The following is a 20,500-nucleotide window of genomic DNA, read 5'->3' on the forward strand; positions in this document are numbered from 1 at the left end:
GGTAATTCAATTCCAGCTGTTTTCCCCAGGCCCACGTGGGTTTTCTCCGGGAGCTCCAGTTTCCTCCTACATTCCCAAAAAACATGCATGGCAGGCTGATTGAACGCTCTAAATTGTACCTTGGTGTGAGTGTGCCCGGCGATTGGTTGGCAATCGGTTCAGGGTGGCCCCCGGCAACTGCCAGAAAACGGCTGGGAATGGCTCCAGCAAACCCCCCGCCCCCCCCGCGGCCTTTGTGAGAATAAGCGGATCGGAAATTGGACGGATTGGATGCACAACAGCTGCAGCTGTAACAAAGCTGCTTGACAGAACATTCAACTTAAAATCATTCAACAGAAATGAATAACTTGCCCGTTGATCGTCCCTTGTTGCTCATTGTCTCATAGATGTGGACGAGTGCAGCTTTGACGGGCTGTGTCGCCGTGACCTGGGAAACGTGTGCTTGAATACACCCGGCAGCTTTGTGTGCCAGTGCCGTCCTGGCTACCTTGCAGAGGCCCCCGCCTGCGTGGGTGAGTTTGGCACTGAGCCCCGTTTGGATTAGTGTAATGCGGTGAGAAGCTCTGTTGCATATCCCAACACATTGATGAATGATTTCATGATTAACGATGCCCTGCTCTCATCCTCTTTCTCTTGACAGGCGCCGCCTGTCCAAACTTCACAGTGTGTCAAGGTAGAAAATGCGACACACTAATAACTCTCGTCAAATACGATTTGGAAACATCTACTAAAAATACAAGGGTGTCTTTTAAATCACATTGAGGATTTTGACATCGAATGCATTCCTCTCCCATCCCCTACCACTCATCTTTCAGATGTGGACGAATGCTCGGCAATTCCCACGCTGTGTGATGGCCGGGCAGTTTGTGAGAACACGTTGGGTAGCTACAAGTGTGTGTGCCTGCCAGGTTACCGTGGAAACGGCACACACTGCGAAGGTAAGCCGTTAGCCCTTATTTCTCTGCTCGGAACGCGATTTCATGTTTTAACGCCGTCGCGTGTGTGAGATATGATGGGCGATTTCTTTTCAGATACAAACGAGTGCGCATCAGGCGCTCACGGCTGTGACGTCAACGCTCGCTGCGGCAACGTCATCGGCTCCTACTTTTGCCAGTGCTACCAAGGTTTCAATGGTGACGGCCATTCCTGTTTCGGTGAGTGGCTGACCAGTGGGTGCTTAATTAGATTGCAGCACCTTTGACTTGTGGTTTCCCGGCGGAAACTCATTTCAGTTCAGTGTCACGTTACCTGCGTTGGCTTTCGAAATAGCGTGACATCTCATCCCCCGTCTGTTTCAGTGCTGAATTATTATTTGGTGGGATACATCAGAGACGTACATCAACATACCATTGAGAGTGAATCAGTGAAATAGTTCTTCAGCCGGAATTATCCCCCCCCCCTCCCTCAAATCTTCTCTTAGAAGTCCACATCCTGTGTAGTACTCAGTAATGAAAAGTTAAATCACACATAATTATGGTGGACATGAAAGACCATCACGCACACTTTCTTTTTACACACACATCATTTTCCGGCATCAATATTAGTGATACACACACGCATTTATACTTCTGTAGTAAGGCATCCCTGGCGTAAAACAGTAATACGTGTGAAGTTTTGCTGCGTGATTTGAATGGGAAAACAGTGGTACCTCTACTTATGAACGTCTATTCATACGAAAGTTTCAAGTTATGAAACGCCTCAACAGGAAAATATTGCCTCTTGTTACGAAAGAAATTTTACCATACAAAAGGAAATATACAGTATGGCCTGCTACTCGCAGCTTCAAGTTTCCTGTACGCAACATACTTAGAGCTGCTCCGCCTTTGGCTACTTCCGAGCATCATGATGTTTGCCTTGGACATTTTCAAAGGATCGTTAAAAGCCGACAAACGCGAACGTGCTTGGATCAGTTCTTTACAAAACGCCAGGCAAAAACCACTTCTGAGAGGGAACATGAACTAAAGAGGGCAAAAAAAACGATGAGGACACAGTTAAAAGTTAAATGACCATCATTTTTATTCTTTACTTGACATACTTTGATGCATTTTTATGCTTTAGAAAACATTTATGTCTGAATTTTGAGCGGGCTTGGAACGGATTAGGGCATTTGCATGGAAAACGCGTCTCGACTTACAAAATTTTCTTGTTCAGAAATTTCTTCCAGAACCAATTAATTTCATAAGTAGCAGTACCACTGTAAGTGATGAACATAGATTAAACATGTTGCAAACTCATACTGTGGTCCAAATTGAGATCTTAAAATGTGGACTCAAAAAAGGCCTTTTCAATGGGACGTTATTTCGCTCGGTAAATTGTTGACATTAAGAAATTAGAATGACAATTGTATCATTTGTGTGTTGAACTCCATTCTGTACTCCCTGTGCCACCGGATTGGATAAGCCTAACGAACCAAACAAATTTGAGCGCCGTAGTATGAGATGACAACGGCACATTTGTATTTTGCTGACAGACGTTGACGAGTGTGCTGTGAACAACGGACACTGTGACCACAACTGTGCAAATGAACCAGGAGGCTACAGCTGCCTGTGTGCCTCCGGCTACCAACTCAACCAAGATGGACTCGGATGTACAGGTGAACCCAGATTTTCATTCACAGTCGAAAATGTGATCGGAATATATTCTGCGGCGTCAGCCGAGCTAAAGCGAAATATATCTGCATCTCTAGACGTGAATGAGTGTTTGTCCCCGAACGGAAGCTGCGCGCACGTCTGCGTCAACACTCCGGGATCCTTCCGGTGCACGTGCAGGGCCGGCTACCAGCTCCACATCGACGGCCACGCCTGCGTAGGTCAGCTGACCTGTTGAAATTCATTCACTTTTCTCTGCAGTCTACAGTATCTCCTCGTTTTCAACCATTTCAACATGAATGAGTGTCCCCAAGTCACTCGGCGTTCCCAGAGCACATTTTATGGTTCAGTGATATGTGTTGCATCGAGAGAGAAAAGTTTGTTCCACCCCCCACCCCCTGAATATTTATGTGTTTGTGTGTGTGTGTGTGTGTGTGTGCGCGTGCGCGTGCTTAGACATTGACGAATGTAAACTTGAGAACGGCGGCTGCTCGCACACCTGCACCAATTCCCCAGGGGGACACAACTGCCACTGTCCACCTCCTCTGCTGCTGGACACGGATAACCACACCTGCAGCAGTATGTTCTTGTCAATCATGTTTTTAAAAATTATTTATCTTTTTTTAATCCACGCTAACAATTGTTCAACATCCATAACATTATACAGTAGCAAGGCACACTTGCAGGAAAGCAGTGGAAAAAGTGTGAAATGTGAGGGGGTGGGGGAATAGCGCCATCTGGTGGAAAAAAATATGTTTTAAATTGAAAGTACATTTCAAAGTATTTAGCAGAGTTTTTTTTTCAGTCTGCACAAAACATTCTGCTGTGGTGTCCTTTTCATTCGCGCAGATGTGACGTCTTGTAAACTGAGAAACGGCGGCTGCGACCACGTCTGCATCACGGGCGCCGAGGGCAGCGTCCAGTGTAGCTGCCGCGCTGGCTGGAAATTGAGCAAGGACCTGAGAAGCTGCGAGGGTATGACCTAACCGGGTACATCGTGTAAGATAATCGCCGTCTCAAGATTGAGTCGTCGTCGAAACGGATTTGAGATCCTCGTCGAAATCCAATCGGATTTTTCAATAGACACCAAGGACTGATAAGATAAGATAAGATATCCTTTATTTGTCCCACACTGGGGAAATTTACAGCCTCCAGCAACAATAATAATAATAATAATAATAATAATACATTTTATTTATAAGCGCCTTTCAAGACACCCAAGGACACTTTACAATAACAAAAAACACAAAACAATACGGGTAGAATGTAGGTAGAAAGAAGAAAGAAGAAAAAAAAAACGGGGATATGAGCTGCTGGAGAGGCAGCCACTCAGGGGGCGCCATCATCAAAAAAAGGACATGCTCAGTCTACAGAATGGGATTTAGGAATGGCACTTTGGGCAGCTGTGTTACATCACCGGATTTGAATGCAACTGGAAAGTATCTCCAATGGAGGATCAGCTGCACAGTGGTAATGGATATGACTTTGGGAAGTTTAGCATTCGTCACGCGGCCAGGTTTTTTTTTCTCCCCACCAAGATGAATACGGTGTTCCCATGCTATTTGCGGGGATCAGGACTGAGCTACTACGTGAATAGCGAAAACACACAGCAGTATTTTCACCTCACTAACCCTAAAAAGGGTTCTATATTTCCTTTGTGCCACAAGATAGCACCAAAGCAATGTTTTTAATATCAGTCTTATTCTGTCATGAGATGTGGACGAGTGCGGAGACTTCACGAACGGTGGCTGCGAGCAATTGTGCGAGAATCACCCCGGAGGCTTCAACTGTACCTGCAGGGAAGGCTATCGTGTGCAAAGCGATGACCACGCCAAGTGCCGGCGTGAGTCAAAAGTCACATCTACAAGCACAGTGCGGTACGGTTTTCCTGTTGTCGGCGTGACACGAGGCCTTGTCGTCTTGCGTCTTTCCAGCTGTGTGCGACCCCCCTTGTCCGAACTACGGAGTGTGTGTGGCGCCCAACAGCTGCGACTGTCCTGCGGGATACCCTGGCCTTGGCTGCTCAGGTTACTTTCTGTTCTGATGTACTTTTTACTGTTTATCAAAGGGTGAGAAAACGTGAGCGCATGGGTCGTATTTTTTATTTTTTAGTTTTTTTAAAGGCCGGGATTATTCGTAAATAAGGTAAAAGAGAAAAGACAAGTTTATGCCAAAACATGCACAATTCAAATTAAACTGCAGTATCAAACTCACCACCAGAGGGTGCTGGAACTGCACAAATGGAAATGGTTTGCTGCTTTCCAATATCCCGATATGACAACGATCATGTTAATCCATCCAAATTTTCCGAACCGCTTAATCCTCACTAGGGTCGAGGGGGGTGCTGGAGCCTATCCCAGCCGTCTTCGGGCAGAAGGCGGGGGACACCGTGAATCAGTTGCCAGCCAATCGCAGGGCACACAGAGACGAACAACCGAGGGACAATTTAGAGCGTCCAATCAGCCTGCCATGCATGTTTTTTTTTTTAATGTGGGAGGAAACCCACGCAGGCCCGGGGAGAGGCCAGAGCTGGAATTGAACCCGGTACCTCTGCACTGTGAAGCCGACGTGCTAACCACTGGACTACCGGGCCGCCCATGTGATAATGTTAAGAAGGCAATATTGCCGTTATCGTTACATCCCTACGGAATAATAAAATATGTAAATTGAAGATGACGAATTGAAAAGCCAAAATCCATCCATGCAAGAGGCGCACCGATTACAAGGCACATTGTCGATTTCTGGGAAAACTCAAGGATTGTAAGTTTGCCTTCTGGTCTGAAAAATACGGTACTTGCCGGACACCTAACGATTGAAATCCAATACAAAACAATCAGAAATTCTGCCTTTGCATAGCCCAATTTTGGTTGACGGCATCAGAAATCTGTTATTTTAACAATGTTTTAATTATTGGAGTTCATCGTGTGTTTCATGTGCATTGCAGCCATGTGCTCCCCACCTTGTGCGCACGGAGGTACTTGTATGCGCTGGAACAAATGTTTATGTTCTCCTGGTTGGACCGGAGAAGGCTGTCACACAGGTACTGTATGGCTTGTGTGATTTTATGACATGTCATGAAGTATTTCTGTAACATCACATACTTGAGTGAGTGGCAGTATATGTGACTCCTTGTCAACATTCCGCTGTTATGGTTCAAGTGTCTTTTTCAATTCATTTTATTTTGAAACTACGTTGCCTATGGATCTCACCCTGCCTCTCAGCTGTGTGTGAGCAGCTCTGTGCTAACGGCGGTCGCTGTGTGGGTCCCGATACCTGTCAATGTCCCTCAGACTACACAGGTCCCCAGTGCCTTTTGCGTGAGTCACCCAGTAGTACAACCTTGTTTGGTCAGTTACACCCGGCGGCTCACTGCTTCTTCAGCAACAACACAGTTTTGGTGTGTGTGTGTTTTTTTTTATAGCCTTGTGCACACCTGCCTGCCAAAATGGTGGCCGATGTGTTGACGTCAATAAGTGCACGTGTGTTGGCAGTTGGCAAGGAGCTCGTTGCCAGATAGGTAAGATTCTGCCAAGTTTTGTACATGTACTTGTTTTGCCAGTACTTATGAAAGGGTTTTTTTTTTCAGATTTTGTACAAAAATCCCTAAATTGGGATATTTCCATAACTGTGCATGTCCTGGAATCAGACATCATGTCACTTTGTATAAAATAATTGACATTGGTAATTATGGCGTTCCCATTTACACGTACATTCATATATCTCCACTTTAATTGTTCTCATTCAGAGCCCGTTCAGTGTCAGAAGCCCTGTAAAAACGGCGGCATGTGCGAAGGCCTCAACAGGTGTCGCTGCGCCAAAGGATTCACTGGAAGTCTCTGTGAAACGGGTCAGTGTGTGTTTTTGCAATCACGGCGCGTTGCACATTGCACGTCTTGACTTTTTTTAGCGTGCTCATGTGCAGCGGTGACCACCCCGTGCGTTCCTCCCTGCCGGCACGGCGCCACATGCAGTCCTCACAACACCTGCACCTGTCCCGAGGGCACTGCGGGCCTGCGCTGTGAGAGATTGTAAGTATTCAAGGTGTTATGCAATGTCTTATGAATTCTAATGTGTGATGTGAAACAATTTTGTTCTCGTAATGTCATGTGCGATGTTCTCATTGATGTGTAGGACATGCCCTGTGGTCACCACTGTGGTCAGCATGGCTCGGGCGGTGAGAAAAGCTTTTAAGGAAAGTTACGTTGACCGTTGCGGACCTTTGGGGATTCAGCTTTGCACCAAATACAGGTTTGTATATATGTTGCACATTAGCATATGGAGCACTATCATTTCAATATGTCAATTGTTAAATCCTAGAATGACTAATTATAATGTGACGTGGTGTTTTGTTTTGTTTTTCCAACAGGATGAACCAGGCGCGTGTGTACCTGCAAGCCTACAGGGTGGGCTACAAAATCCAATGCCCGCAGAGGAAAGGCAGATGATCAACTGTTTGGAATAAACATTCCACAAAGTATATTTCAGACAGTGCTGAAGCAAGCAACTGCTGTGATCGTGACAATTCGCCCAAATGTTGAAATGTGGCGAGATATGGGTTAAGATTACTGTACAAGCCAAAGTGACTACTTACTTTTTTATTTCACATTGTTTTGTTTTCCTTAAAAGTAAACTGCATATTGGACTCTTATAATTTTTTATATGGTGCATTAAAGGTTCTTTTTTTTAATACTTAATAGCTTCACTTTCCAACCTGTCTTGGACGGTCCAATGGATGGATGAATCGGAAGGACATCGACTTTATTTTAGAGTTTTAAAATTTCAGTGTAGAGTTGTTTTCCTACATTTTGATCAAACCTACACTGAATGAATCCTCTAGAATAGTTTGCGGATTACGTAATGAGTCAACCCGTTATGCTGTTTATCTTTAAATTACCCGAAGTGGCCAAATTACATTTAGGCAACTGGAATCTTTTGTGTATTTGTGTAGTACTTTTTTGAGCCACACGATGGTAGTAAAGAGTATGTGACGTTGCATAGTTGACTTCCGTTTTCGATTTAACAACTAAAACTATATTAATTGTATCAAGGAAATAACTCGGTATTTGATTTCTTTTAGTGTCTTGTTGTTTATAATTTACTTTACTTATAGCCGTTTTAATAAGTATGGTTAACACCACAGAGAGGAACCCTGTCGAGGGACCGGTCTTGGCCGTTTATTTTGAAAGACGGAAACTACCAACTCACTAGCTTTCCTCATATGTTTGACTTGTCCTGCAGTGTCCTCCAAATAAAACAGTGAATTTGGTTTGTGGTCAGGTCAGGACGCGGGACAGCAGCAAATATGGTCCTTGACGAGAAAGTGATCACAAACGGAGAACCAGATAATGTAAGTCGAAGTTGTTATCAAGGTGGATAAACGATCGTGTTGCCTTATGTTAGGTAACGTTAGCTTGTAGTTAGCTTGTAGAAGGCTAAGGTAGGTGATGGTGCTGGACTCCCCCTCCCCCTTTTGTTAAAGCGAGTGTATTTTGATTTTGAAGCATTTGTGCAAAATTGACAACTGTAAAGCATGTGGTGACTTTTCATTAGAAATTGACAACATATGAATTTGTATGTGGTAGACTGGTGGTTGCAGTTGCAGCAAAGTTATACGGTAATAGTTTTGGATTATCCATTATCGTTTGTATTTCGTCGTTACTGTTTTTTAAACTTCAGGCAATTGCAAGTAGTTTTAGAGCAGTATGTTATTCTTTTTAACTCGTTTTAAAGTTTTTGTTTGATTACTTTTAATTGTTTTAATATAGACTATAGCAGGGGTGCCCAAACTTTTTGGATCGAAGATTTACTTTTTGATCAACTAACCTCACGGGATCTACCCTTACCGGCACTGGGCACCCCTGGACTATAGAGTATTAGTCGAGTGCATTATTAATTTAAAAAGATAAAAAATAGGTCAGCTTCTTTTGTAGCTACGTATGTACAACAATATCAAAGGTCAGATCATATTTAGTTTTTATTTTATTTAAAAAATGCTTCTTCAATTTTAGTTTCATTTGTTTTCAGTATTTATAATAAGCTTGCATGGCAGTTAATTAATTTCCCTGAGAATGCAATGACCATTTTAAATGAGTAAATTCATTGTTACTACTGTAATTTCTTTGTTTTCAGGAGGAGGAGGAAGAAGAAGAGGAGGAGGAGGAAGAAGACTTAGTAGTATGTTGGACCACCACTTACCGTAGTTGTGTTCGATAGGGACTGTGCCAGCCTTCCTATAGTGGAAATTAATCAAATAGTTGATCCTCATTGAAATTTGATTTAAATGTTTAGGGGGGGGGCATGTTCCAAAGTGTGTTTGGCATCATAAGAAATTAAATAAATCCCCATAAGGGAAAAATAGAGTTAAGCTTATAGAGTGATGTAATTGTCATTTGCTTCTCCTGTAAGATTAAGAGAACAATCATTTAAAATTGAAAATCACCTTTACATACCGCCCCCCAATAATCAAGTCCATATCATGCAGCCTTACAACCCTTTTTAAATACCGGTACATAATTTTGAAATTGTATGTGACGGTGTTAGTTTCTGTAATGCTGCTGTTTTGCAGGATCCCCTGGAAACAATGCGCGAAAAGTGTGCCGAGATCGAGCACTGCGTACACACTCAAGCACGTCTGGAGCAATGCGAGACCAGAGTGAACGCTCGCTCCTCCACAACGGAAGACTGCACCGAGGAGCTTTTTGACTTTCTCCATGCTAGGGATCATTGTGTAAGTGAGAAGCAACTGCTTTTTTTTTTAACCACACAGTGTAAGATAAAAATGCAACCAATTCTCATTTTTATTGTGTCCAGGTAGCGCACAAACTCTTCCATTCAGTGAAATGAATTCCCTCTTGCAATTGGCAGTGCCAGTGGCCCTTAAGGAGAGAATAGTTCTAAATGCATCTAAAATATTTACTGTATGTATATGTCTATGCTGTATGTTGTTTTATCTGTATGATCATGTGAGGAAACTACAGAGGGAATGGCAGCAATAATTAAAGTGAAAGGCTCAAGACATTTTGCCTGGTGTGTTACTTTATTTTTCAATTTAAATTATTTTTAAATTTTATATAAAGTAAGTTACGCCTTCATTTCCATATTGTTTAAATATAAATCTCACAAGAATTAAATCACCCATAGTACAGGAAATATTTGCCTCCATCCAGATTTCAGATTTTATTTTTCACATTTATCACACTTGAATGTTTTGAATCGTGAAGCTCATTTTAAAATCTCAAATACCACCAAACTACCGGTAAATCTAAAATACAGTTTTATAGATGGGTTTTATTTTTATATGACGTGATCAAACCAAAACCCGCTGGCTCACGAACTTCACTGTAACTTGCTCATCATAATTAAGGGGGTGACATGCGGAAATGGTTCAAAAATCCATCATGGAAAAGGGCGTCGTTGGCGCCGCCTAGTAGGCCATTTCAGGTAATGATGTTGAATCATTGCCAATCACTTTCCACGGATTCCTAATGCGCATGCGTAGATTTCAGCCTCTTCAAGGAAACGCCGCTGTCGTCTCGAGCCAATGAGTTACTACCGACTCAAGCCTCTCCCTTAGGCGAGCCATAAAAGCTTCACAAACGCAAGACGAGCTTGGTTCGCCCCCAGTCAAATTGACAAGGACGGTTTACAAGGCACGTCAATTGTTTGCGAATATGGACAATGTCAAAGGGTTACTTCAGGGGCTGAAGCTGGACACCCAGTCCTCAGCCGCTCTCCTCGCCGGGGCTGCCGCCTGCATAACGGGAACTATGGTGGTGTTAGCACGGGCGGTCGAGGGCCGCCTGGACGCTCGGAGGAAGATTCAGAAAGCCAGAAATCTGAGACATGACAGTCTGCTGAGAGCTGAAGAGGCTGTGCTTCAGTACAAGAACGCGGTGAGTTGAAATTTTAAAACGAAGTTTGTATTTTAAAAAAAAGGTTTCTGTCAGTGATATTGGGCCGAAACTGGCTAACACACATTATGTTTTGCTGCTATGTTACATATATCACAAGTGGTTCTCAAACTTTTCTAAACCAAGAAGCCGGAGTACCAGCTAAAAAAGTAATTAAAAACACTAAAAAATCTTTCTGAACATTCTCCACATTTTGAACATATGCCAGAGAAATATTGCTTTGTATCCATTAAGGATGAGTTTATCGACTTTGCTGTATGTACAAGTGAGAGAATTTACTTGAACGTGTGACTCTCCCTCCAGCATCCAAAGATGGATCCATCTCTCATTTTATCTTTGACTCTGGCTGACCTGACAAATAAACTGAAGGATGGCCTGCTGAGACCCGAAGATGTATTTTACGCCTACATGGAAAAGGTCCAGTATACTAAACTCCATCTTACTTATCCCACTAAAAGTTGAGTTATCCCACTACAAATTCCAAATACCTTTCCCGGATTTATTGTTATGGCGCGCAAGGTCCACTGAATTAATCATTGATCCCAATGAGCATTATCAATAAAAAGAACTAAGGCCCGCCCATTTTTATTTTATTTTTTTATCTGGGGAGGTCGATGTCCATTACAGTATTTGGCAGAATTTTATCCCACCAAATACTGTAATGGGCATGAGGACGATTTTAAAAGGGCTACTTTCCGGCGACCGATTAATTGGCCGGACCCTATTATGAAGGATATTATTATAACTATCTTTTTTTTTTTTTTTTTACAGACTATCAATGAAAACAAAAGGTTAAACTGCTGCACCGCCATCCTGCTCGAGAGTTTTGACCATCTGAAAAAGCTGGACTGCAACAAGGAAGGTCTCCTGTATGGTGTTCCGGTTAGCATCAAGGATAACTTTGCGTACAAGGTAATTGCAAGGTGGCTTATCAGCCAAACTGCTGATGCAGACGATCACCGTTGTTTTGAAACACTTCTGATACTCAATTTGAATGAATATCAAGTTTTATAAAGGATCGTCGGAGATAGGCACTCAGAAATAACGACAAGACACTTCTGGCTACCAACAATAGGCACTTTATTGGTCCCACACAGAAATGATAACACAGTTCAAACAAGTTGTATGAAGCTAAAGATGATATACTCTTACCGTATGCCATTAGGGTGGAGAGTGAACACCCTCAGCAGAGTGAGCTTCAATACGAGCTGGGCGTTCGTACGCTAACCCACAGCAGACTCTACTGAGGAGCATCGCTCCCCTCATTTTATCCTCTAAAGTGTGTGCATCGGGAGGGGTGAGTGGCCATTCTCATCCCTCCCTACGCCACACTGTTTGTTGTGTAACCAAGTGGCATTGATCACAATCAAGTTTTGACAATTCAAGCAAAGCAGACTGTGAAGTCGTCAAAGCAGGCTCAATAGTTTATCTCTGAAGTCGTCAAAGCAGGCTCCAGAGTCCATCTCTGAAATTGTTTAGGCAAGCAAGTCACCAAGTCATGCAATCATCTCAAAGCAGTTTTTCACTGAGAAGATATACATTGATTAAAGAAAACATCACAAAATATCTTATATCATATCATATATATACCAACCGTATTCAGTGCTTCAAAACTGTACTCGCACCAAAATGTAAATTATTAAAGTAAGTTAAAAAAAAAAAAAGAACATATACATATACACAGTTAGCCACTGGCTAATTTCTTTTGATCTGTCTTTCGTCTTGTCAACGTTTGAAGTCACCTTGTCTCCTGTTTAAAGAGCATCAGCAGAAATATCCTGAAACATTTTTCCCGATTTTCACAAGGTTTTCCAATGCCCCGAGTGATAAAAGTGAGATTTGAATATTTATTCAGTCACAAACGAGCAGAACTTGATTTGTAGCTGCTTTCAAAACACGAAATTGAAGAAAAAACATGTTTTTTTAAATCAACTGAGGAGTTTGGAATACTTGCCGTGCTTGTGGTTGATTCGCTTCCTGTTTCCCTTAAACGCCTTTTCGCAGCTTAATCCAAAAGTTTTTTTTCTCCCCCAAACCAATACTAAGACAACAAAAGGAGCACAGAGTGTGCGGAAAGCGTCAAGTTTCACATTATTCCTGCCAGGTAGCGAGGAGCAATTCATACTGTTATGTCGTTGAAAACTCTCTGTCTCTGTTTCAGAACTACGACTCCTCCTGCGGCTTACTCGCCAACCTTGGCCAACCGGCTGAGGGACACTCGGTTATTGTGGAGGTCTTGCGAAGACAAGGTGCCATTCCCTTTGTAAAAACCAACATCTCCCAGGGAATGTTAAGGTAATGTCAACATCTGCACACGTTGTCATTCTGGAAAGTGACAATCACGCTCCTCTCCCTTTTCTTTTCGCGCCCCACCTCAAGTTACGACTGCAGTAACATCATCTATGGGCAGACGGTGAACCCGAATAACCTCGAGAAAACCAGCGGAGGTTCTTCCGGCGGTGAGGCGGCTCTCATTGGCGGAGGCGGTTCCATCCTCGGCATAGGCAGCGATATCGGGGGCAGCATCCGTATCCCCGCTGCGTTCTGCGGGATCTGCGGCCTCAAACCGACTGTGGGGCGACTGAGGTCATCCTCTTTTGCTTTGTCGGCTCTGAGCGTGCGGTTATCTCTCATTTTACTTCGCGGCAATAAAATGTTCTCTTTGTGCCTTAGCAAATTGGGTGCGAGCAGCGTTTCTCCCGGGCAAAAGTCAGGTGAGTACCTTTTCTGTTTGCGCTGTCCGCGTTTGAGGTTGATCATTGGCGCCTTTGCTATCTCGCTGATTCTTATGTGGTTTTTGTTGTTGTTGGGTTTTTTTTATGGGTTTAGCTCTCACCTGAAAACGGCGCCAAAAGTAAACCGTAATATGACAAGAGACAACAGTTCACAGATGACATGATATGATGTCGAATGTTTTCTATATTTTATATGGCCGGGAGTGGATCTGTTTACAATACAGTGGTAGCTCTACTTACGAATGTCTCTTCATATGAAATTTTCAAGTTGCGAAACGCCTCAGCAAGAAAATATTGCCTCTTGTTACAAAAGAAATTTCAAGATACGAAAGGTAAAAGTACAGTCTGGGCTCCTACTCGCAGCTTCGAGTTTCCTGAACGCAACCTACTTAGAGCTGCTCTGCCATCGGCTATTCCCGAGCATCATCCTGGAATCCCTTTGGCTAAGAGGGACCTCAACCGAATGTGTCTTGGACATTTTTGAAGGATTGTTCAAAGCCGGTAGTCCAGTGGTTAGCACGTCGGCAGACATGCGTGGCAGGCTGATTGAACACTCTAAATTGTCCCTAGGTGTGAGTGTGAGTGCGAATGGTTGTTCGTTTCTGTGTGCCCTGCGATTGGCTGGCCACTGATTCAGGATGTCCCCCGCCTACCGCCCGAAGACAGCTGGGATAGGCTCCAGCACCCCCCCGCGACCCTAGTGAGGATCAAGCGGCTCGGAAGATGAATGAATGAATGTTCAAAGCCGACAAAAGCAACCGTCCTCGGATCAGTTCTTTACAAAACGCCAGGCCAAAAACCACTTCCCAGAGAGAACATGAACTAAAGAGGGCCAGTTGAAAGTTAAATGACCATAATTTTTATTCTTTAGTCTTTGTTTTTTACATTATGCACAACTCGCATTTATAGTGCAATAATCTAATTGTAACATGTATTTGTTACATATTTAGATGCATTTTTATGCTTTAGAAAACATTTATGTCTGAATTTGGGGGGGCTTGGAAAGGATTAGGGCATTTACATGGAAAACGCGTCTCGGCGTACAAATTTTTCTAGTTAAGAAATTTCTTCCAGAACCAATTAAAGTAAAGGTACCACTGTATTTGAAACGTTTTAAATACAGAGTTAACACTGCTATTTGGTTCCAGGCTAAAATACTCAACACTTCCTCGATTAATGTATTTGTCGTCTAATTAGTGGTGGGAACGCCTGGGCCCTTGGCGAGGGATGTGGACAGCTTGGCTCTGTGTATGCAGGCGCTGCTCTGCCACCACATGTTTGAGCTTGACCCAACTGTCCCTCCAGTGCCTTTTAACATGCAGGTGTGTCTTCGCTGAATCATTTACCCTTTGACACAAGACCCTTCCACACTGGCCGTCCAAATATCTTTCCTATGTGTTACGGCGGTGTTTCCGAACCTTTACTGAGCCACGGTGATTTTGCGAGAGTACAATCCAATGGTCGATTGATTAGCGCGTCCGCCTCACAGTGCAGAGGTGCAGGGTTTGATTCTGGCTCCGGCCTTCCTGTGTTGAGTTTGCATGTTCTCCCCGTGCCTGCGTGGGTTTTCTCCGGGTACTACGGTTTCCTCCCACATTCCAAAAACATGCGTGGCAGGCTGATTGAACACTCTTAATTGTCCCGAGGTGTGATTGTGAGTATGGATGGTGGTTCGTCTCTATGTGCTCTGCGATTGGCTGGCAACCGGTTCAAGGTGTGCCCCGCCTCCTGCCCGAAGACACCTGTGATATGCTCCAGTACGCCCCGCGACCATTGTGAGAATAAGTGAATCAAAAAATGGATTGATTGATTGATGGATGGATGGATAAAATCTCATGGCATCACCCAACAAAAAGGTCGCAAGTATAAACCGTGAAGACCCAGAACCACCGGGCCTGGGATTCATCCATCCATTTTCTGATCTGCTTTATCCTCACAAGAATCTGGGTGGGGGGGGGGGGGTGCATATTCCAGGTGTCACCCTGAACGGGTTGTCAGCCAATCGCAGGGCACACAGAGACAAACAACCATCCGCGCTCACACTCAAACTGGAATACCCGTAGAAAACCCACGTAGGCACCGGGAGAACATGCAAACTCAACATAGGAAGGCCAGAGCCGGGGTCGAACCCACGACCTCTGGACTGTGAGCTCCATCAATCCCTTCCTTCAGTCCTTTTCAAAATCTGTTAGTGTCACGCAAAAACTCCTTACATTTAACCGACAATCTGCCCAGCCGGACGACCCCTTCCCTTAATTAGTCGGATAAATTGAGGTTCCACTGGTTAACACACGCAGAAATAATGCTGCTGTTGTTTCAATTTACTCGCATTATTCACAATGTGCTATCAACGTATGCTTGTGTCAGATGTATAAGAGCACCAAGCCTCTGAGGATCGGCTACATGGAAAGCGACGGCCTGTGTCCACCCACGCCGAGCATGACCCGAAGTCTCAGAGAAGTCAAAACTTTGCTGGAGCAGGCGGGCCATACCGTAAGACCTCGCCGTCAGCGCACAACTGGAAGTAAAGTGTGTTTTGCTTTGTTTTGTTTTTGACATCGTCTCCCTGATGTTTATTTGAACGCGTAGATGGTACCATACAGTCCTCTGAGGATAAAAGAGACTTTTCTCCTCATTTCCAAAAGCGTCTTTGCAGACGGAGGGGCCTCCCTGGTCCAAAAACTGTGAGTCTGATTGAGTGTGTGAAGAATGTTCGACAATCATGCCTCCTCTGATGATGACATCGCGTGTTTTCCTTCCAGCCGTTTTGCACTGCGATTGGAGTGATTGCAAACACCGGTGATATATTACAGCCTCAGAACAACACTTTTGTTTTTTTTAAGGGTGTAGCACTGAATGAAAAGAATTGAACAGTTATGTGCGATTTGGCCACCGGGCAGTATCATGCAACCATACGAAAAAAAGTTTCTCTCACTCGACAACTCAGTAAGCTGCATTAAGTCGTTTTTGCATATAGAATAAATTATGTGCGTATTGTGATATTGTCCATCTAGAGGTGTTGCTGCATTGTTTGTGTTCACATTTCCGTCTCTTCAATGGTTATAACTATAGCAACGTAGATGCTAATTTTGTTGGCTTGTCTAAAGTGTTTTACATCGTGTGTAAGCATGAAGCTCGCCGAGTTTGGTTAAATGCATAACTCGTGCGTGTGTGTGTGTTTGTGTGTGTGAGAGAACTGCTGTCGTTCGCTGGATGTCCAATGTTGGAGTTGTTCCGACCCACGAATTCGAATATTACAGGTTGTTCCACCCCCGAAAAAAATGTCTGAAATCATCTCAAATATTAAATACAAAGTTCAATGCGGACCTTGAGTCGACGTTTGTTAGCTTAATCTTTGACTTTTTCCTTTTTTCAGGTTGATGAATAATATTCAACAGTATTTTGTGTGTTTGAATAAAAGTCAAACAAGAGATTTTGAGAAAAGTGGAAAGAAAACACAAAGCCTGGAAAACGGGTTTGGATATGATGCAAAAGGCAAAATTTGTCGTGTCACAGGCGGTGAACATTTGTGAAGTCACAAATTTTCAACATGAAGCCTTTTTCGTCTTTCCCATCTCGTGACACAGACATTAATATTTTAAGCGTGGCAATTTTTTTTTGGGGGGGGGGGTTGGAACACCTCGCACTTTGCAAGACACAATCGGTGTGTGCATCAATTAGAATTTGCCCTCATTGAGGCCGCCCAATTCCGCTCGTGTGTGATGTCGAGGAACATGAGCATAAATCACACGACAATCATTCTGACCCTCTCGTTTCATCCTCTCCTACTTCTAGGAAGGGAGCACCTCTTGATCCTACTCTCAAACCACAAGTGTTGCCTTTCTATCTTCCTTGTTGGCTGAGGAAGATCCTCTCGTTCCTGATGAGACCTCTGGTAAATAGTCATGGCATCACGAATTGCAAAATAATGCGTATTTTTTTTCTGTCCCGCTCATCCTGAGAGCATTTTTTTTTTAAATGCGTCTACCTTATTAAGCGACACGTCATCATTGTATTACACATCCAATCCATCCACATTGAATTTAAAAATCCTCCCCCCCAAAAAAAAGTTGCAGCCAAAGTTAAAATATTCCGTTTCCACCGTACTTGAAGAATCAGTTTTCATTGAAAAGCAGTTTCCTTTGTCTTTTTAGTCTCCTCGCGGTTCGTTCCTCCTGCAAGCCACCACCGGAGTCGGGTGAGAACTCAAAAGTCGTCTTTCTCAATGATGACCAGCGATTAGATCAAGACTCCATTTCAACATAAATGTTTCAGATCTGTTGTGGAGCTGTGGGAGCAACACTTGGCTGTGCAGGTAGCGTGAGCAGAGGGCGCCTGAGCCCGTACGGAAGGACACGATGAAGCTTCTTGTGTGTGTGTGTGTGTGTGTGTGTGTCCATCAGGATTACATTCAGGAGACCCTGGCGGAATGGAGAAGGTGCAAGATCGACGTGCTGCTCTGCCCCATGTTTGGACCCGCCTATAACTTCTTATACTGCGGCAGCCTTGGCTGTATGAATTCGTCTTTGACGTGCATTCACGCTTTGCGTTATGTCACCATTGTCATTAAAATGGCACCAAGTCAGCACAGTAGCCAAGCACGTTTTTAATTGGGGTGGGGGTGGGGGGGGCAACCAATGAATTGGATAGGAGGCCTTTTTCAAAATAATTAGAATCCCCCCAAAAAGTGATTTAACATGCTGAAATCCTGTTTTGCCAGGATTTTTTTTTCTGACTTACCGAATGCATTTGTGGCCAACTGTAAAGCTAAATTCAGTCATTTGTGATTTTTTTGGGGTGGTATATATATTTTTATCTGCGTAAATTCCTCTCGGTTTTAAAGTTTAAGAAGTACTCAAGGCTAAAGTATTGTCAAGCAAACTTTTATAGTAAGTGTTAAGGGACCCAAAAAGTTATTAGATATTTTTTTTAAATCAATTGGTTATTACAATTAAAAAAAATTTTTTTGGACCCAATTCTTTGTTTTTCGACCCATCCAGTTCCTCTGGGTTACACGGCAATCTACAATCTGCTCAACTTTCCTGCCGGTGTTGTTCCTGTTACCACGGTGACAGCAAAGGATGAGAAGGAACTGGCCCATTATGAGGGCTTGCATCGGGACCACTGGGACAAGCTTTACAAACAGGTCAATACAACAGTGAGGGACTTTGTTAACAGGGCCACTGGGAAACATTATTCATAATCATCATAACTGTGCTACATGTGACTGTTATTTTCTGGTGTTTTTCATTAATGTGAACCCAGCCAGTGCCCATTTTCTGTTTATTCGATTTATTCACTCATTTGCACGCGCACTTTTGCCTCACAATATCAACATCATCAACACATTCCTTTGTTTGTCCAATTTAGACTTCTCACCAGAATCTGACAATGCTAATGCAATGCTCTTCTGACGAATGTTAGAAAGTAAATAGTTGAAAAGGAATTTGTATCGACCCTGATTCTTAGCAACATGGAAACACAACACACAATTTGCATTTTGACACTTGAGTATCGAGGCACCTTTGAAGAAATGTTTTGTTGTACATAAAAAAATTATATATATAAACTGCAATCCAATAAGCCAAATAGAATAGAATTCTTAGGTTAAAATAAATGTGGCAGGAAAAAAAAAAGTTGTAGTTCCACCGTCAGTCAGCAGGTGGAGACGGCAGACTGTCCTTACCGCTATCTGGCCTTTTGGGAATTTTTGTACATTGAAGCGTGTTTGTGTGTGTGTGTGTAGGCATTGTCGGGAGGCGAGGGTCTGCCCATGGCCGTGCAGTGTGTCGCCCCGCCGTGGCAGGATGAGCTGTGCCTGCGCTTCATGAAGGAGGTGGAGGAGCTTGTGAAACAGAGCAGGAAGAAGTGAGGGCTGAGGTATCGGTCCGTTGAGTGAACGAAAGTTAGGACGCTTAAGATAAGTGAGTCTGTCACCAGTATCACAAAACACAACCATTTCCACTTTGCACTCAAGCTAATTTAAGCCTGGCGAGTACTGTCTTTTTATATAGAAAGAATCATAATACTTGACCTATACGACCAGTCAAAAAATGAAATTTGCTTTCTAATGCTATTGAATGAGAAACTGTTTCCAAACCTTAGAATGTACAGACAGTACTGTCAAGATATCACAGAAAATTTGAAACGACTTCATTTTTTCCTTCATGAGTTTATGGTGGTCTATACGGTATGCAGGATACCTACTAAAATGTGAATTTCATGACTTGAAAAAAAACAACGGGAAACCAGCTAAAATCCTCCTATCTTAGCAGACTATATCTGTAAAAGTCAGCTGGGATCGGCGCGAGTATAAAACGTTTGAGATCGATGTCCTGAGTCTGATAAGTGTCAATTGTTGCAAGATCCTTTGAACGTGAGGAAACAGCACCGTCTGCTGGCTAAGGACAGTAGTGCCTTGAGACTTCAGTGAACTCAACTGACCTCACGATGAGCAGTAACGAGACAGATAATGAAACAATCGTTGTTGTTTTTTTAAAGTCTTCAATCAATTACCATTCTTTTTACTGTCAAACATAAAATCAAGAGAATTACTCATTTATGCACAACAACCACATAGCTTTGCCTTAAAAATGAGAAACGCCATCAACCGATTTTTGCGGATGCTTGAACCTATCAATGACGCTAATATTAATTTCAATGGGGAACGTGTAGGATTGCTTTGAGTTTTGAGCCACAACAGGGAATAAATTTCATTCATATCACAAGGCGCCACAGTATCGATTGCTTTTGCTGCACGACTGACATCAACATTGCTAGGGCAAAACAAAATAAAAATGATGCACACCTATTTTTGAGTGGTTTCAGCTCATCCATTGACAGACGTCAAAGTTCTTACGTTTCATGTTTTTAGAAAATGCTATTTGACTTCATCATTTCCCCAGTGTGGGACGAATAAAGGATATCTTATCTTATTGCTCATTTTGCCTTTTGGACTTTTGTAGTGTTTAATCTGTCAGTTAGGTGGAAGTCAGTAGACAAACTGGTGCAGTACCTGCTCATCAAAAGATTCCAAATGAGAATTTCTGAGGTTTTTAGGGCGGGAAAAGTATCCTGTAGTCTTATGTACAATATACTCCTGAATAAAGCACACATTGTGTCATCAACTGTGCCCTATATTTGATAGTACCTGCGCAATCCAACTTTTTTTTTTCCGTCAGTGATGTAATAAATGAGTCGTGCACCTTCTTTTCACCCCAGAAACACTACCTTTGTATCCCTCCTCCTCCTGCTCCTCCTCTTCTTC

The 20,500-nt window shown here is 43.2% G+C and overlaps 3 protein-coding genes across 10 annotated transcripts; all 3 read left to right on the forward strand.

Moving 5' to 3' along the window:
• The first annotated feature begins 270 nt into the window (after nucleotides 1-270).
• Nucleotides 271-7,939, forward strand: si:ch211-221n20.8 (multiple epidermal growth factor-like domains protein 6). Its single transcript, XM_052074253.1, has 18 exons — nucleotides 271-289; nucleotides 387-512; nucleotides 641-673; nucleotides 816-938; nucleotides 1,032-1,154; nucleotides 2,471-2,593; nucleotides 2,687-2,809; nucleotides 3,045-3,167; nucleotides 3,438-3,563; nucleotides 4,303-4,431; nucleotides 4,523-4,615; nucleotides 5,533-5,628; nucleotides 5,810-5,905; nucleotides 6,010-6,105; nucleotides 6,334-6,435; nucleotides 6,511-6,616; nucleotides 6,720-6,836; nucleotides 6,955-7,939. Exons 1-18 carry the CDS (start codon nucleotides 271-273, stop codon nucleotides 7,031-7,033), a joined length of 1,833 nt encoding a protein of 610 aa, XP_051930213.1. The 3' UTR covers nucleotides 7,034-7,939.
• Nucleotides 7,765-9,605, forward strand: LOC127605348 (cytochrome b-c1 complex subunit 6, mitochondrial-like). 8 transcript variants are annotated; one of them, XM_052072765.1, is made up of 4 exons: nucleotides 7,765-7,935; nucleotides 8,718-8,762; nucleotides 9,154-9,315; nucleotides 9,399-9,605. In XM_052072765.1, exons 1-4 carry the CDS (start codon nucleotides 7,891-7,893, stop codon nucleotides 9,429-9,431), a joined length of 285 nt encoding a protein of 94 aa, XP_051928725.1. In that variant the 5' UTR covers nucleotides 7,765-7,890; the 3' UTR covers nucleotides 9,432-9,605. The 8 variants fall into 8 exon arrangements, with proteins under 8 accessions (XP_051928725.1, XP_051928726.1, XP_051928727.1 ...); XM_052072766.1 differs by having other exon boundaries at nucleotides 8,721-8,762; XM_052072767.1 differs by having other exon boundaries at nucleotides 7,766-7,935; nucleotides 8,718-8,759.
• A 461-nt stretch (nucleotides 9,606-10,066) lies between these two features.
• LOC127605347 (vitamin D3 hydroxylase-associated protein) lies at nucleotides 10,067-19,722 on the forward strand. The gene is made up of 15 exons (XM_052072763.1): nucleotides 10,067-10,480; nucleotides 10,802-10,915; nucleotides 11,270-11,410; nucleotides 12,660-12,793; nucleotides 12,878-13,084; nucleotides 13,172-13,212; nucleotides 14,431-14,555; nucleotides 15,601-15,726; nucleotides 15,823-15,917; nucleotides 17,029-17,128; nucleotides 17,388-17,431; nucleotides 17,509-17,548; nucleotides 17,637-17,745; nucleotides 18,234-18,379; nucleotides 18,980-19,722. Exons 1-15 carry the CDS (start codon nucleotides 10,259-10,261, stop codon nucleotides 19,103-19,105), a joined length of 1,770 nt encoding a protein of 589 aa, XP_051928723.1. The 5' UTR covers nucleotides 10,067-10,258; the 3' UTR covers nucleotides 19,106-19,722.
• Nucleotides 19,723-20,500: the final 778 nt, after the last annotated feature.

The sequence above is a fragment of the Hippocampus zosterae genome, chromosome 8 (genome assembly GCF_025434085.1).
Source record: "Hippocampus zosterae strain Florida chromosome 8, ASM2543408v3, whole genome shotgun sequence".
NCBI lineage: Eukaryota > Metazoa > Chordata > Actinopteri > Syngnathiformes > Syngnathidae > Hippocampus > Hippocampus zosterae.

Excerpts from the sequence above, each read along its gene's own strand:
- si:ch211-221n20.8 (XM_052074253.1), top strand. Across the intron at positions 513-640 it reads AGAGGCCCCCGCCTGCGTGG|GCGCCGCCTGTCCAAACTTC; the intron begins GTGAGTTTGGCA and ends TTCTCTTGACAG. Across the intron at positions 4,432-4,522 it reads TGACCACGCCAAGTGCCGGC|CTGTGTGCGACCCCCCTTGT; the intron begins GTGAGTCAAAAG and ends GCGTCTTTCCAG.
- LOC127605348 (XM_052072765.1), top strand. The coding sequence starts at position 7,891 with ATGGTCCTTGACGAGAAAGTGATCACAAACGGAGAACCAGATAAT. Across the intron at positions 7,936-8,717 it reads CAAACGGAGAACCAGATAAT|GAGGAGGAGGAAGAAGAAGA; the intron begins GTAAGTCGAAGT and ends CTTTGTTTTCAG. Across the intron at positions 8,763-9,153 it reads AGGAGGAAGAAGACTTAGTA|GATCCCCTGGAAACAATGCG; the intron begins GTATGTTGGACC and ends GCTGTTTTGCAG.
- LOC127605347 (XM_052072763.1), top strand. The coding sequence starts at position 10,259 with ATGGACAATGTCAAAGGGTTACTTCAGGGGCTGAAGCTGGACACCCAG. Across the intron at positions 14,556-15,600 it reads CAGTGCCTTTTAACATGCAG|ATGTATAAGAGCACCAAGCC; the intron begins GTGTGTCTTCGC and ends TGCTTGTGTCAG. Across the intron at positions 17,432-17,508 it reads CAAGCCACCACCGGAGTCGG|ATCTGTTGTGGAGCTGTGGG; the intron begins GTGAGAACTCAA and ends TAAATGTTTCAG.